Here is a 16799-nt window from a genome sequence, read left to right as displayed (position 1 = left end):
GTTTTCCGAACCCCAACCCCAACAATGGCGTGTCTTCCAAAGAGCAGAAAGAGGGGCCGATCCAAGGCTCACCTTGCTGGGTGTGGGGCCTCGAGGACACTCCTGTGTATAAGCTGTCTTGAGCACTTCTGGGCTGAGAAGGTAAGTGTCCCTGTGTCAGCAGAAGTAAGAGGGACAAAAGAGGTGCACTGGCCACTGGCACTGTAGACCTCACCCCAGGGACAGGAAGAGGAAGCCCCAGGAACTCCATACTAGCTGCCAGGAGCTGCCAGCTGCAGTCCCATAAATTGTACCCTGGACCAGGCTGGCAGTCCATTAACATGAAAGGTTTTATCGTACTTTACAGCCTCATTGTCTTGTACACAACAGCAGGTAATTAAAACAATAATTGTTTTCTGATGTTGCTTCTGCTGAACGATAAGAACTCCGGTTATTTTCCTTTCACTGGGGCATGCAGTGGGAGAGGTCTGATCTGGGGCTGGGATACAGGGTCAGAGAAGGTGGGGAGGCACAAAAGGGTGCAGAAGGGCCTCCTGTGTGGCCAGGACAGAGACGGGCCTGCAGGAGCCTGACTCTCACTTGGCAAAGCTCTGAGCACATCCTGTCACACCGTATACAAGCACACACATGCCACACGTGTGCCCCCTGCAGGCCCTTAGCTGTCCTGTGAGCTGCTCTGGAGAGGGCCACCCTGCTTGGGAACCACCAGGAGGAGAGCAGAGAGCTCCTGGCCAAGAAGGCTGGCAGCAGCTGGGACCTGCAAGAGTTGGTTTGTCCAAAAGCCCAGGGAACCCCTCAATAGCTCCCATCCACCCAGAGAGGAAGGCACAGACAGGCGCTAAAGAGTGGGGGTGATAAGAAAGAGCGAGGGGCTGGAGGCTTGTGAGTACCAGCCCCAGTGCTAATGAACTGTACTTCCCAGGTGCCTGGAAACCTGGCACACCAGAGATCGCTTGCCTGAGAAGGGCTGGTGTTCCTCAAGTCCCAGAGGGCACTGGACTCAAGGATGTCAGGACACGTGGTATGGCGAGGGTCTTCTGTGTCCCCTGAACAACTCTCCATCCTCCCTGTCTACCTGCCCTTCCATCCATCCATCCATCCATCCATCCATCCATCCATCCATCCATCCGTCTGTCTAGCCAACAAATAATGAGCTTCTATTCTAGTACCAGCACTGTCCTAGGCATGGGGACACAGCAGTGAGCAGGCCTCAGTCCCTCGAGAAGCTTATGTTCTAATGCAGGGAGTGGGGAGTAGAAAAGAAAGATATAAATAAGTCCATAAAGGCCACTCCAGATGTTGTAAGTGCCAGGGAGAAGTGAAAACAGGGTCAGGATGCTACTTGAGGTTAGAGGGCCTGGGGGAACCTCCCTGCAAATCCACTCTGAGTGAGGCTTGAGTGGCATGGAGACGAGGGGAGAAGACGGGGGGGTGGGCTGAGGCATTGGGACCCCAGTGTCCTCTAGGGACCTTTAGATTCCATGCTTTCCCTCTACCCTGGGTCCTGTCACTTGTCCAGTCTTTGCCACCTCCAGCCCCACATCCAGGAAGCCACAGTAGGTACAGGGTAGTGACTGGCATGAGCTCTGCTTGGGCTGGTACCCATAAATGACATCACACTTGGGGCTCGCCTGCCCCCACTACCTCCCAGGCCTGCAGTAAATTGCCCTGATGCTTTAAAACAAATACTTCTTAATCACTAAAAATTGAAATGATTTCATGTGAAAATGTTAATGTATTCGGAATCACAGCCACGCACTGCGTCTGACAAATTAGCACCCAGCCGCTGCATTGTTTGTGGCCACATTTATCTTGGTGATGAGGCACATGTGCCAAACGGGGCAGGGGCAGCACAGGCAGCTCTGGCTGGGGCCCTTGGAGAAGGAGGTAAGGGGTGGAGGGAGCAGGGGTCACAGAGGGCAGGAGAGGCCTAGCCCCTCCTGGTGGCAGATGGCCAGCCTGACCCACTGCCGGAGGTTAGAGGGCCAGGGAGAGTTAGTAGAGTCCCATGCCCCCAGGTGCCCTGGTCCCCCAACCTGCCCTCTGGTGCCAATCCTGGACCATGAGACCAACCAGGTGGGGTTGGGCAGCCTGGTGGCAGGCTCCACCCAGATCCAAGCACGTCTAAAGCACCAAGAGAGGAGAAAAGTCGTTTTTTTGTAAGAATTTAATATATCAAAAATGAGCATGTGGAGAAACTGGAACCGCGGGCACTGCTGGTGGGAATATAAAAGGGTGTGGTTCCTAAGGAAAACAGTTTGGCGGTGCCTTAAAAAACTAAACCCAGAATCACCACATGACCCAGCAATTCCACTCCTAGATATACGCCCAAGAGAACTGAACACAGGTTTAAACAAATACTTGCAGACAAATGTTCAAAGCAGCATTACTCACAACAGTCAAAAGGGGGACACGGCCCAAATGGATAGTGACAGATAAACCAGATGTTTCTCTGTACAATGGAATGTAATATTATTCAGCCAAAAAAAGGGGATGCAGTACTGATGTTTCTCCATACAATGCAATGTAATATTATTCAGCCAAAAAAAGGGGATGCAGTACTGACGTGCTACACCGTGGGGCAAACCATAAAGCATTATGCTGCAGGAAAGAAGACAGTCACAATAGACCACGTGTTGATGACTCCATCTACATGAAACACCCAGAAAAGGCACATCTAGCGCAACAGAAAGCAGGCTGGTGTTTGCCAGGGGCTGGGGAGAGGGGGGATGGGAAATGACTGCTAATGGGGTCTCCTTTGGTTTTGATGAAAATGTTTTGAGACCAGATAGAAGTGATAGTTGCACAGCATTGAGAATGTACTAAATGCCACTAATTTGTATGCTTTAAGATGGCTAATTTTGTGTTATATAAATTTCACCTTAATTAACTATATATATATATATATATATATATATATATATATATATATGCATCAATGTGCTTGAGAAGAGAGTGAGAATCCACTTCATCGGGCTAGTACTGATAATGGGAGATGGTGGGGACAGGGCCACTGAGGCTGTAGGATGGTGAAGTGGCCTGTCCTGCCTTCTCCCCATGTCCTCCCATCCCTGCCTGCATCCCTGCCCCTGCCTCAGGATCAGCTCCATTATAGCCCAGACCCAGTCATTCTGGATCATTCTACTCATTTTACAAATGAGGCAGACAGTTGTCTGGTATGGGCTCACACTGAATACAGAGCAGACCTGGGACCCAGGCCTCCTGACCCCTAGTCCAGGCTGTGTCCAGCCACCCAGACCTGGGCTCTCCCCATAACGATGCCACCTCTGAGTCACCTCCCTCACCCTGACTGGCCTTACTGGACCTGCCTCAGAAACTTTGTGCCTTTCAGGGGCCACAGGGTAGTAATAGTATAAATGATTGCAGATACATCTATGCTGCCTTTTCACCCAGCCCCACACTTCCCGTGCCCAGACCACATGGGCCCTCCAGTGACCAAGTTTATTCCCGCCTTGGGGCAGCTGTGCCCACAGTGGACTCCTTCCAGTCACTCAGGACTCAGCTCACAAGTTACCTCCTTACAGGTGCCTGACCGTCCAGTCTAACTTGCCTAACTTGCCACCTACCACGCCCTCTCTGCCTGCCTTCCAGCTCCTGAAGAGCAGTCAGCATTCTCTGACTCTGTTGTTTATGGGCCTTTCCTCCTACTAGAATATGAACTCCTGAGGGTGGGGACGGTGCCCACCATGCATGCTTCATTCTGCAGGGCCGAAGGCAGGCCCAGCACACAACAGGGTTCTGTCACTGCTCCTCTACCGATTGAGGTGACTGCTCCACCGAGCCCTGTCCCCCAGTCCAGCCTCTCTACTTCCCTCAAGAGCTCAGGGGGTCCTGAGCCCTCCAGGCCCCCTGCCCCCCCCCCCTCCACACACAGATGGGTGCTCAGAGAGCCTGGGGCTGGGGCCAGGCTCCGTGGTGGCTGCTGTGTGGTGTGAGAAAGTTACTTCCCCTCCGAGCCTACCTGCAGGGAGCTTATCTGCAAGTGCTTTGATGATCCTGCCCCTCCTCCTCGGAAGCCTTCAAGTAGCCTAGCCTTTTCTGGCTCTGACAGCATTCCATCCCAGCTCTACTAACTCCAAGTGGCCTCTACATCCTGCCCACCCACCTCTTCCCCAGCTCTCTAATGTGCTTCTGAGCATTGGCCCTCAAGTGGCACCCCTTGCCTCCTATGGGGCAGGAATCCCCCAGGGACTGGGCAGGACTCTGCCAGGCCACATCCACGTAGCCTTCCCTACAGCCTTCTTCACAGCTGCCTCATGCTCCTTCTCAAAACCTGGACTCCTCCCTGGGCTCCCACTGTTCTCTCCCACTGCTCACTGCTTGTCAGAAAGGTCTTTCCTAGCCTCCTGTGTCTCACCTGCTGGCTGTGACCCTGCCCTCTGAGGTTACACAGAACAAAGCAAAAAAATGTCGCTCCTGCCTTCAGTGGTCTGAATTAAATAGGACAGCCCATTGCCACCCTGACCCTTTTGAGATCCTTTCTCCTAGAACATGGCTTTACAGCTGTCCCTCTGCTCCTACTGCATCTGTAAGCTGTCACCACCCTGTGATGTTCCCTAGGCTTACCCTCGCCAGAGTCAGTTTCTGTTGCTTACTGCCTGATCGCCCTGCCTGACAGCCCTGTTCTGGGCAGGACCTGGCAGGGGAGTTCCTGCTGGAACCCACCCGGCGGGGCTCTCTTGCCCTTTTGCTTTCTCCCCATTGTAGCTCCCTGTTCATTTTCTGTTTCTGACATCACTTCCCCAGGCTCAGAAGCTCTGAATCATGTTTGCCCCCACACACACACACACACACATGCAACATCCAGAGGCCCCTCCTTTCCAGTGTCTCCCACATCCATCTCTCCTACTCGGTCCCTGCTGCCTGCTCGCTGGGAAGGGAGCCCTCATCATTTCTTGCCTGGATGACCACTGTGGCCTCCAGGCTGGTCTCCTTGCCTCCGGCCTCTCCTTGCTCCCATCTATCCATGTGCTGCCAGATTAATCTTCCTTAAACACTGCTCACTGCCTGTCGCTCCCCAGCTCAACTACGCAGCCAGCTCTGACGCTTGCCGGCTCCCCACAGGCACTGTTTGCTCCAGCCAGGCTGTGCCTCCCGGCTCCCTGCACGCACGTGTCACCAGGGAACGCCTGTGTGCTCTTCTCCCCCTTTCACTGTCTGGCCCAATCCCACTACATGCCAAGGTCCCAGGCAAAGTCCCTCTCCTCCTCTGGCCTTGGGGCCCCCACAACCTGGGATTAGAGGATGGGGAGGTTGGCCAGGAACCAGCCTGCAGGCCAGCAGGAGGGTTGTCCTTGCCCAGACTGTCTGGGCTCTTCAATGTCACTGTGGCGCCCCCCCTGCATGTCCTAGGAACCCACCTGGCTTCCAGTCACAGTGGACACATCACTCTGGGTGAGTCATCCTTCACCACATTAACCTTCCTTCTCAAGCCCTCTCATGGGGTGAAAGCTCGTCACCCCAAAATGAGCACTTCCCAGGATTTTAGACCTTCAGGACCCCATGACCCCCTCCAAACCACACACACACACACACACACACACACACACACACACACACACACAGGTCTTTGTCACAAAGGGAGTCCAAAAGTGAGCATAGCTGCTTCTATCCACTCAGCATGGGTAGGACCTCCCATTCATAGAGCAGTCACTGTAGGTCTGGCATAAGGTATCCACATGGAATAACCCATTTCATCCTTCAAACCCTCTGAAGTAGGAGCCTTTCACTCCCCACATGTTCTGGATAAGAAAATCAAGGCAGTGAGAGCAGAAATCACCTGCCTACACCATCAGCTCCAGAGCTTTGGTTTTCAACCACAACCGTCTGGTACCTAACCAACTCCCCACCTCTCAGCCCACCTAAAAGCCTAGTGCTGGAAGGAGCAGCCCCTTCAAGCCTGGGGAGGTCAACGGGTCTTGTTGGTAGAAGCCTAAGGAGCCTTTGTCACTCCCTTCCTGGGAACAGGGAATAGCAAAGTGCTATAGCCAGCTCAGCTTGGCTCAGGAGAGCCCATCACTAAAATGTCTAGAACTTTGCAAGTTCAACATTACATTGGTAGCTTGAAATAGGCCGTGGTGGGAGTATTTATACCACAGCAATTGACAAATCAGTCTCCCAGCCTTCCCAGAGAGCCACTGTTAAATTCACTAGCAAGTCTTGCTGGGAAGGAATGCTGACCACCCTCAAAACGGTGTCTTAGCCTATGGGAGGTGGGTTTCAGGGAATTCACACCAAAGACAGGCCCCTCAGTATAGCCAAGGGTCTGAAAGAAAAGGGGTCTTGGGAGGACTGGGTGGGTCTCAAAGATGACCTCTGGCTGTGTGATCCCAAAGGATCTAAAGGAAGAAGGAATCTAGGGAAGTGTCAGGGTGGCTGCAAGACATCTGGGTAGACTCAGAGTCTGGCAGACGTGCCCAGCACGGAGAGACAATCCGAAACCAAGCACAAAGTCACCAATGAGAGGCATGGAGTAGACAACTGAGCAAGAAAGGCTGAGGTTTGTGGAAAATGCAACAGCTACCAGAGAGCAGAAGGGGCTTGGAGAAGGACCAGGAAAGGGTGGGCCTGAGACTGGGAGGGCACGGGGAAGCCGGCCTTCCCACTCCCCCATTTTGTACATCAGGACACAGAAGTGGAAAGTGGGGACAAACTCTAGTGAGAAGGCACTCAAGAGCAGAAGGAGAGGTCAGGATGGGCTAAGTGGTTGTCCTGGATGAGGTCAAGTCTCTTGTCCGGGTAAATCACCAGATCCTGGCAGGGCTTGTAGAACCCACTGCTGATCTCTGAGAAAGTGGGGGTGAGGGCGTCATGGAAAAGGAGATGCGTGAGCTGTGGTCTAGTTTTCAAAAAATGAAAGTTGTATTTGGCGAAGGGATCAGTTAGATGTCCCCAGCTTTAATAAACTTCCAAAATCAAAAAAATATATGCAGGCAACAGAAGCCAATTCTCATACATTTATGAGCTAAGGAAAAATAGGCTTAAAAAGAGGGCTGTGGAGCAGAAAAGGAACTAGGACAGGAGAAATAACTTACTTATTCCGCATGGGCCCTACCACTGAGATGAAAGGGTCCCTGCAATACCCACCGAAGCTGCTCTCTGGTGGGACCGGGAGTGGAAGCTGGACAGATAGAAAACCAAACAGCTGGAATAGCCATAGCCTGGTGATCCTGATGCAAACCTCAGGCACAATTCTGGCCGGGCTTCTCAGTCAGCTGTAGGTGACCGAGGGAAGCCAGGACACTGAGAGACATGCTGGGACCTCCTCCACAGACCCGGCATACCAGACCAGGTTCCCTTACTGTAAGGTGACTGTTCTGGCAGATCAGGGCCAAACTGGTAACAACAGTGTGTCTGGATTGCCAGGCACCTGATAAAATATCTCAGGATCAGCAAATGGAGATCTCTGAAACAAACGACAGCACATTTAAGGCAATGCAAAACATGTTACATGCCCAGCATTGTTTTCTAGCATAGTTCATGTAAATCCAGAATCAGGTCTTTACCCTTGAGCCTCAGGCTATGTGCTATTCAACATTTTTATAAAATACTTGGGCAAAATGTATTGATGACATAAATCTGAGGACAATGTGCCCAACCCTTTTTAGTTGTCAGGAAGCTATGAACAGTGGCAAACAGGCTGAGTAATAGGACAATGGCTTTGGTGGCTTGGGCCCAAGCTCAACTGCGTGTACCTCGCTGTGCCGACTGGCTCACACACACACAGCACTTGAGCAAGACCAATGAGGAAAGACCTGGAGGACATCTGTTGGATGGCTGAGGGAAGAGACACTCTCTGTCCCCTCACTCCCATGCTCCCAGACTGCACCTGCAAGGATGTAGCACTGGTAACTCCTGGCAGTGACCTTGGGACTTCGAGGAGAGAGGCTGGTGGTGAGTGGCACCAGTACCCCAAGAGCAGAGAAGAAATGAATCCTGGTCAGTGTTCTCCCTGGATCCAACCATGCCTGAAGCCAGAGCTGCACCCCTGGCTCTTCAGTTACATGCACCAATAAATCGTGTTTTGTTTTTGGCTAACATCAATTTAGGTTGGGATTTCCATATTTTCAACAGACGCATGCTGGTGAATTTTGTCACAGTGGGGTGAGCTCCTGGGATTGACATCCAGAGACAGGGGGAAGCCATTCTGAGTGGCCCCAGAAAGAACAGCCAAGAGCCATTTGGAGGAGTTGACAGAAAAGGATTTCACCTCATTATAAGAAAGTGACTTTAAGCATGAAGACCTTTGGTCCTGGACAAGTCAGAAAGCCATTCCACAGGGGGGTTTGTAATAAACACTCTGTAATCTGGAAAACAACACAGCTCGGTTTAGGAAATAAGGAGGTAGAGGAGGAAATGGGCACAGGGATTAGTCTCAGCATCAAAGCACTCTGACTTTCTCCTGTGGGCTGACGAGAAATGGCCACATGGGAGGGTAGGAGTGGGGAAGGGGTGAGGCCCACCAGTAACAAGGTCTCAGCTCTGTCACTTCTCTGAGCCTCAGCGTCCTCATCTGATAAATGGGACTAACTGCACTTACCTTGTACATTGTCAGACAATGCAAACAGAGCCCAGCTCAGGCCACTGGTTACCACCAAGTTAATTAAGAATAAAAAATGTGACAGCCACGGAAGGTTCCCGCTTCCTGCCCCAGGCTTCTCTCCTTTTAACGTGAAAATGCGTTTGGGTGTCAAAGACCTAGACAAGAACCCCAGGTAGACGAGAGTTTGGGACGCAGCCCTCCCATGTCTGTAAAATGGGACGACCACAGCGGTACATCTGAAGCCCCCGACCTACAGGAGGTGCTCTGGGGGTAGGCGTTCTCCGCCATTCCGGGGTAGGTCAGCCCGGTCTCCGCACGTCCTGCACCCGAGACTGCCAGTGGGGCCCACCGCCCAGCCACGTCGCTGGGCCCGGGAAGGCGGCGGGGGCTGAAGCTGGCGCGGGAACTGGGGAGCTGCGGAGGCTGCCAGTCGCCTGCCCGGAAGCTGGACGCTTGCTCCCCGGCGGCAGCCGAGCGCTCAGCCAGGAACTTGTTAATAGGCCCCAAACAAAGAGCCGCTAATCCGGCGGGCGGCCGCGGGCGGGCTGGCGGGCGGAGGGACCCGCCCCTGCACCGCGCCGCGTGGAGTTCACCGCGCAGACCTCCCTGCGCCGCGTGGGGACGAAGGCCCCGGCCGCGGGCAGGGCGCGCAGGTCCCTCCCTGGCTCGGGCTCCCATTGGCCCAGGCGCCGCCGCCCCACGGCGGCCCAAGGGTCCTGCAGCCCGCCCGGCCCGGTCCGAGGCCCGCCTCGAGCCCAGGACCCAGCCGCCCGTCAACTACACGGACGAGCGACCGAATGGGGTTGTTTTGGGGAGGGGGTAGGCCCTGGTCACTGCAGGAGTTATTGCTCCTACCTGCCCGCGTTTGGCGCCCTTTGGGGGAGGGGGTGGGGAGATACAGACATGGAAAAAACAGCAGTCCCTCAACTCCAACTGGCCTCCGCCTCGATTAGGAGGGGTAGGATCTAACTCGGGGTGTACCCCCGGCAGGCTGCCAGCAGGGCTTGCTGGGGTGGGAAGCTGGGAATTGCAGCTGCCACCCTGGCGGTGGAGGGGGGTAGGGCAGAGGAGACAGGGCCCAGAGCTCCTCCCCAGGAGCCCTGCAGTTGTCCCTCAGGCTCAGTCCATCTACACTGACTACCCGTCCCCAAATCCCAGCCACATATTTGCCTGGAGCTCAAGGTGACCCTGAGCCTTGCAGACGGACACAGCTCTGACATCCAGGCATGGGGAGGAGCTGGTCTAGGGAATTCAACAATCACGACAGGATACTGGCAATCCTTGCTCTCACCATGGCCCCACTCATAGGCAGGGACTTCAGGGCCCCCTCCCTCACCTGAATGGAACCTAAAACGTGTCCCTTTTGACCTACTCGGGATGAGCAGCTGCTACTTAGGCCTTTCTGATCTCTATAGTCTCCCCCTCTCCCCATCTCAAACGGGGCTAGGATGGGCCAGCCAACAACCACATCTTGGGGGTGGTGGTGACACTATGACTTCTATATGTCCTGCCCCCGCGCCTCAAAGGGGCAGAGAAAAGACTTTATCCCAAAATGGAGGCCTCCCCTCAGGCCTCTGCCCTCCCATCTGAACCCCTAGCTGCATCTTCTTCCACAAAGAGGGACTACCACACTCCAAGGAGTGGACAGAACAGTGCCCTCTGCTGTATCCAGCACCATCAATTGAGAGCATTTATTGAGTGCCTACTGTGTGCTAGGACTGCCATGCATCAGATTGCCTAATACACACAACTGCCCTATAACGTAGGTCCTTTTATGACTCCGTCTGACTAACAGGGAAACTGAAAATGTACAGGGAGGAGTGGATCCACAGCCAGGACTAAGGGGCTAGGGTGAGGCCCAGGTGTGCCCAGGGCTCTCACTCGCAGGGGCTGACCTTGCACTTGCACCCAAGACCCCTCCATTGCCTCACTCTAGTCCCAGCCCTGGTCTAAACCCAGACTCTAGAGCCTGCTAACTAACCCACCCCTCCTCCACATGCCTGGGGTTCTGGCTCCTGGGCCAAAGGCTGCTTGCTGCATCTGACATCAGTGCCTCCACGGGGGGGGGGGGGGGGGGGGGGGGGGGGCTCAGGCACTGGGGGCCCTAAGAAGGGCTGTTTTAGCCACTGAGGGTGTTCAGTAGCTAAAGCAGAACCCTGGTTCCTGGCTTGGGTGCAGGGACTCAGTTTTTACTTTTGCCTCACAGCCACCTTCGGCCCTGCAGCAGCAACCCCCTGGCTCCAAGGCAATGCAGCCAGCTGCTGCCAGGGTAGCGGGTGGCTTTGGTAGGTGTTGGGCAAGTGTGAGCAGTGTCTGGGGGAACCTGCTGCTGAGTACACAGTCCACCCCAGACTCCCAAGGCCACCTCCTGGCACTTGCCTCTGCCCCAATAGTGTCATCAAGTTCAATCCTTTAGTATTCAGAGACAAACAGCCCAGAGAGCTTAAGTCATTTGTCCAAGATCACAAAGCATTCCAACGGCAGAGCCAAGACTAGAACTGAGGTCCACCTAGGGCTCCCATCCCTCTTTGCTGCCATGTTCTGTGTGTCAAAGGCGACCATCAGCACACAGTTCCAGGACAAGCTGAGCCCAAATCATCTTCACAGAACCCCCAAACAAGGCTCTGTACCCTGTGGAGGTACTCAAGCCTGAGTCCCTGTAGGGGGTGGTGAGTGTGCAGATGGGGAGTGGGGGCAATGACTTCTGCCTGGGCCTGGAGCAGGAAGAAGTGAAGCAGCTCACATGAAGGACCTTCTCCCCTATCTCCAGGCTTTGGCCCAAAGCAGCTTATGACCTCACCTGTCCTAAATTGTGCACCTTCAAATGCCAGAAAAATGGAGGAAGGAGACAAACCATAGGCACTCCACTCCAAGTCAAGGCCCACCCCGGGGTGCTCTCTATGTTGCCCATCAACTTATATCATAACCCCAGGAAGCAGATGTGACCCCATAACAGATGTGAAACAGGCTGGGGAGTAAAAGTTCTTTGTTGGGTGGCTTAGCCTGAAGCCTGGACCCATCTGCCTCCAAAACCCCTGCCCTTCTCCACCTGATAGGAAGAGGGGCTGAGTCTTCCCAAAAGGCAGGAAGACTTTCTGAAACCATTCCCATGGGAGCTGACAAGAAGAATGAAGGGTGTACTGGTAGATCTGCTTATGGGAAGCTGAGCACCCATCTGAGCAGCAAGTGTGGTGGGGACAGGGGACAGGCTCTCCTGGGGCTCAGCCTCAATCAGGAGCTCCAAGTAGGTGCTGCACAGAGCAGCCCAAGTCTTGGTGTCAACTCCAGCCCCAAGGATGGGGGTGGGGGTGGGGCTGAGGAGGCGGCCCCCAGGGCAGACTGTCCATTCAGGGTGGGCAATGCCATGGCTTAGTGCCCCTCAGCTCCACCTTTCAGGGGGTTGAGTCTGCAGCTCTGGGACCCAGAACGACATTCACATGAGAAGACACCCATCTGGGAACATCTATGCCTGGAAGGGGTAGGGGTGGGAAGGGATGTTCCTAGTCTACACAGATAGGATGTTCCTAGTATACACAGATATACAACCTGTGCGAGGAATCCACAAACACAGATAGTCATGGGAGATGCCTTGCTATCTGTATAAGGCGCCAGGGCACAGCCACCCCACGGCGGAGTCTCACCTTGCTCGTCTCTGCCCTGGACAGGTGCCACTTCCAGCCGCCCTGGAGCAGGGCAGTCTGTGTTCAAGGACAGGGATGGGGAGAAGAGCTGAGGAGGCGCAGCAAACTTCTCTCCCCCTCTGCAGCAGCCTTCCCTGCTTAGCCAGAGACCCCAAACTCAGGCAGAGGAAATAAAGAGGGGAAAAAGTACTTGCTGGCTGTGACTTGGAGCATGTTGGGGGCTGAGAGCAGGGTCCTAGTGCCATGGATAATGGCAATGCTTGTGGGAAGCATTTGAACAGCAAGTGAACAGCAAGGTGGCTCAGTCCAGAAGCTTCTGGCAGCTGGCCCAGGCCACGAGTGCCTCTCCAGGGCCAAGGACCCAGCACCTCTGTCCTGTAGCCCACTCAGCACTCATCACTATGCCTAGGCCCCCGCATGGGCCCTAGGAGGAGTTGGGGAGGCCTTTTGGAGGGGGCTGGATTAAAGCTGAGGGCTAAGATAAGCAGAACACTCCAGATAGAGCTGAAGATATTGGGGTGCAGGGTGGGGAGTGTAGCTGGCAGGGCCAAGGGGTACAGGTTCTGTAAGGCAAGGGCTCTCCAGCCTCCTTGAGGAGGCTGGCGATTGTCTGGGGTGTGGATGCACAGCCCAGCAGCAGTTAGAATTAGGGAGGGTACCTCCCTTTGAAAAGATCAGCCCAGTGAAGTGTGGTGACTCAGGGGCGTCCCAAAGGGTCCCTGGACTTGCGGCTGGAGGCAGGCACTGGCGAGGCTCAGGGTCCAGTCTAAGCACCAGGGGCATTGGTCTAGGTGGAGGAGGCTTGGGAGAGGCATAGATGCGAGTGACTATGGAACTGGTCTAGATGAAAAGGGTGAAAGAGAAAGGAGTTTGGGGGAGAGTGACAGACAGAAGGAGAGAGACACAAACAATGTCACAAGTAGGACTGAGCTGGAGGACTTGGTGACAAATTAGAAATGAAGCGAAAAGGAAGAGGGAGAGTTGAGGGAGACTAAGTTTTCCAGCCCCAGGCTCAGGGAATAGGGGTGAGAGGGGAGCAGGAAATGTTTGGCCTGGAATGAGCAGGCCCAGGCATCAAGTGTGTGGACACACGTTCCCAGGAGGCAGCCAAGCCCAGCACTGGCACCTTCCCTTGGAGAAGGGGTGCCCCACCTGGGGCCAATGGCAGCTCCTGACTTCTAGGCTGAACAGCTAGAGTCTGCAGATCTGTGGCCCAGAGCAGCGCCAACAGGAGGAAGGGATGTAAGACAGTGGAGGTCAGGGTGTTTAGGGGGTGGGGGACTGGCTCCTGGCTGAGACCAAAGTTGGCTGCTCCTAGGAACCAGGCCAGTGCCTCTTGATTGGGGTTTTGGTACCTGAATCTATGCCAATCCCTGGGCTCCTCGGGGAAACCCCTCCCAACACAGGCAAAAGGGAGTCAGAAGATCAGCCTTCTTCTGGGGACACCTGGAGGCCCCAAAGCCTAGCCCCCCCCCATCCCCAAGGCAGAGTGAGTGAGAGCAGGGTACCACTTAGCCCTAAAGAATTAAGACGCCCTCCCCCCAATCAATTGTTCCAGTCTGGGGGTGAGAGGTGGACAGAGGGGTCCCAAACCAGCCCTGAGGATGGACGTGGGGCCTGAGGAAAAGACCACCAGGACAAATTATTGGGGTCAGGATGGATCAGTACCCCACGTACCCCTCCCCCGGGACTGCGAAGATCTGTGTGAAGAGAAACCTACAGGTATGTGCAGTCCACAGGGTCAGAAAGGCAGGTGACAGCATGAATGGGAAATCCTGTGAGACAGGTGGGTCCCATATGTGGGGCACAGAGAGGGGCCTACCGGGTAAATGTGCTGAAGGGACAGGTTTTTGTGTGACCCAGAGCGGACGCTCACCCAGGGAGCAGGAGGCTGCCATCAAGCTGGCCCCTGGTGCCCCCTGCTGCCTGGCTGGCGGTCCCTCCCTCAGCCACTCACATTTTTTTCCCTGGCTGATGTTGTGAGGAGCTGAAGGGCAATGCAGAAGGAGCTGGGGTCAACACAGGGCAGGCCTGTCTGGGTACATGTGCCCAGAGCCTGTGGGGGACAACAGTAGGAGGCCCAGGCGAGAAGGAGGGCCCCTCTGTGCCCTTCAGCAGCAACTCCCCCAGGCTGTGAGTAGATGCCTGAAGGCAGGCTGTTTGAGGCAGTCCTCAGCACAGGGGCCCACCTGCCAGCTCCCCAGATAACCTTGTCCAGGCCCCAACAGGTGCCCACCAACCAGGGATGCAGTTCCCTGACTCTGTGACCTCCTGAGGAATCCATGTGCCCCATACCCCATGGCTGTGGTTCTCTGTCTCACCAGCACCCGTCACTCCCTTATCTACACATGCTCACCTGTGCAACTGTTCACAACTGTCACACATGTGCGGCAGGCCACAGATATACCAGTGCTGTACACACCGCCAGGCCCCTTCATCACCTGGGCACACATGCCAACCCACAGCTCTTACATGTGCTCATGTGGGCAATATGCAGATATAACCACATAACCCTCTCACACATCCGACTCAGTAAACCTTCCCTGGACACCTACTTGGTGTCCGGCAACACCTTGCCTGGGTGAGGAACATTAACACCTCCAGCTCACCACGGTCAGTGGTGCAATGTGCACCCCTTGACTGTAGCACACACACTCCTAGCATGCACATGTGTGAAATATGGACACACACCCAGTGGCAGTGTAGCCTCCCAGCTCGGTCAGGATTAGAAGAGGAGATAATGGTGCAGAAAGGTTTGTTAAAGTGAGGGTTTAAGAGGGGTGATAGGGTGATTTAGAAGGGAAATGGAGTGGATGGGATGAGGTAGAGGGAAGACTGAGGGGCCCAGATGGGAGGACGGCCAGACAGTGGTGAGTACAGGCTGCACTACACAGAGTCCCTTTAGGGAAACAGCTATCAGCCTCAATCATCAGGCTGGTCTCTGAACACTCGCTCATTGATCTCCAATCAGTGTGGCTTTGAACCTTGGGAACCCTAACCCTCTCCTGATACCCCCAGGATTAAAAATGGGGAGCATACAGAGGAGCACTTCCCGGGTTCTTGTGGTAGCAAAAATCAAGGATTGCTATGGCAAGCCCCAGGCCCTCTTGATCACATAAATGACACCCCCCCTCCCATACACACATAAGTTCAGCTCTGCTAAGTACATGGGTTGGGGGCAGAGATCAGGTAGCCCCAACAGCTCAATCTGGAAGCTCAGGAAGAGAAGACAAAGGATGCAGGAGACTCATCCTCCACCCTCCCCCCAAAAAGGAGGTGGGTTGAGGGCTGAGTTACCAAGCAGGTTAGGGTGGCCAAGGAGACGTACAGGGCTGTGTAGAAAAAGGGAGAAGGGGAAGCGGCAGTAGACCCACCTTACACAACTCTGGCCCCACGCACCAGGGAGGCAGGAGCCCCAGCCCCAGCCAGGGGCCCGCAGTGCTCTGTGGGAGCTGCAAGGACTGGGGGCTGGTGTATGCACCTCCACGCCTGAGTGTGTACGTGTGCGAGCGTGTGTGGCGGGGACAGAGGAGGACACTGTGTTCTGGACGTGGGCAGAGGCCAGGTGCCAAGCTGGGAACTGCGAAAAGCTGTTCGAGGCAGATGCTACCCATCCTCGATTTCCTAGGGATGTTGTTAAATCCGCGACCCTCAAAGTAAGGCTCCCTTGGGCGTTGATTCAAACCCCTGACCCTGCTCTGGGGCCGGGCAATCAGCAAACTTCCCCCGCCCAGAGACGTGGGGCGTCTACACTAGCCAGCCCCGCGTGCTGACAGCTGCTCCTGGACTTGGCAGAACCAGGCTGCCGGGGAAGCGCGCAAGGAAGCTGCGCAGCAACGAGAGGCAGCCCCCGCGTCCCACCTTGCAAAGTTCGGCCTCGGGGGGTTCCTAACAGGGTCCGGCAACGCGGGTCAGGGACCCCTCCCCAGAGCAGCGAGCGTTAGCGCGCACTGTCTCCCGAAAGCCTCCCCAGAGCGTGCACGTGACTCACCCGAACCGCGGAGCCAGGAGGCGAGGACTATGCCCAGGAGCGCTGGCCACAGGCCGGGCTGGACAGCCATAGCCGCGGGTGGGCGGGTAGGCGGACGGGCCGGGAGCGGGGCCCCGCCGGCCCGAGGTTGGCTTTTAGCGCTTCAGCCCAGAGCCCCAGCCCGGGGCGCCCTTGGGGCCCATGCCAGCAGACTGCGCTGCTTCTGGGCGGCCGGCAACGGGGCGCACGCGGTGCGTGGCTCCCCTGGGCACCCGGAGCGCAGCAATGCAGCCGGGGCGGAGCGCAGCGCCAGCCGCGCCGCGCAAGCAGCCAGCCGCCGCGCGGAACCCGCAGCCCGGGAGCGGGCCGGCGGGCGCCGCAAAACCCGGACTGGAATAACGGAGCGGGGCGACGGCAGGGCGGGGCGGGGGGAGGAAGGAGGGGCAGAGTCACCCCGCGCCCGGGCCACCGCCAGCCTAGACTCCCTCGGGGAGAAGTTGGGGTGGTGGGCGGGGAGGCCTCCCACCACCGTGCGGTCCCCAGGGACAAGGCCAGAAGTCTGAAACCCGGAGTGGATCGGTTCTCGGATCCGGTCTCTAATGGGCCCGCCAGTCTGCACACAGGT

General features: G+C 55.7%; 1 protein-coding gene across 1 annotated transcript in view; it reads right to left on the bottom strand.

Annotated features, from left to right (window-relative positions):
- The window catches only part of UNC5A (unc-5 netrin receptor A), a 56633-nt gene extending 40102 nt beyond the window's left edge, over positions 1-16531 (bottom strand). The window contains exon 1 of the mRNA XM_066272288.1: positions 16196-16531. Coding sequence (XP_066128385.1) covers positions 16196-16265 — 70 coding nt within the window. The 5' untranslated portion in view covers positions 16266-16531. The remainder of the gene's footprint in view (positions 1-16195) is intronic.
- Between the last annotated feature and the right edge of the window lie 268 nt (positions 16532-16799).

The sequence above is a fragment of the Saccopteryx bilineata genome, chromosome 4 (genome assembly GCF_036850765.1).
Source record: "Saccopteryx bilineata isolate mSacBil1 chromosome 4, mSacBil1_pri_phased_curated, whole genome shotgun sequence".
NCBI classification, from domain to species: domain Eukaryota; kingdom Metazoa; phylum Chordata; class Mammalia; order Chiroptera; family Emballonuridae; genus Saccopteryx; species Saccopteryx bilineata.
The sequence above is the reverse complement of the archived record's forward strand: the minus strand, read 5'-3'. Positions and strand labels throughout refer to the sequence as shown.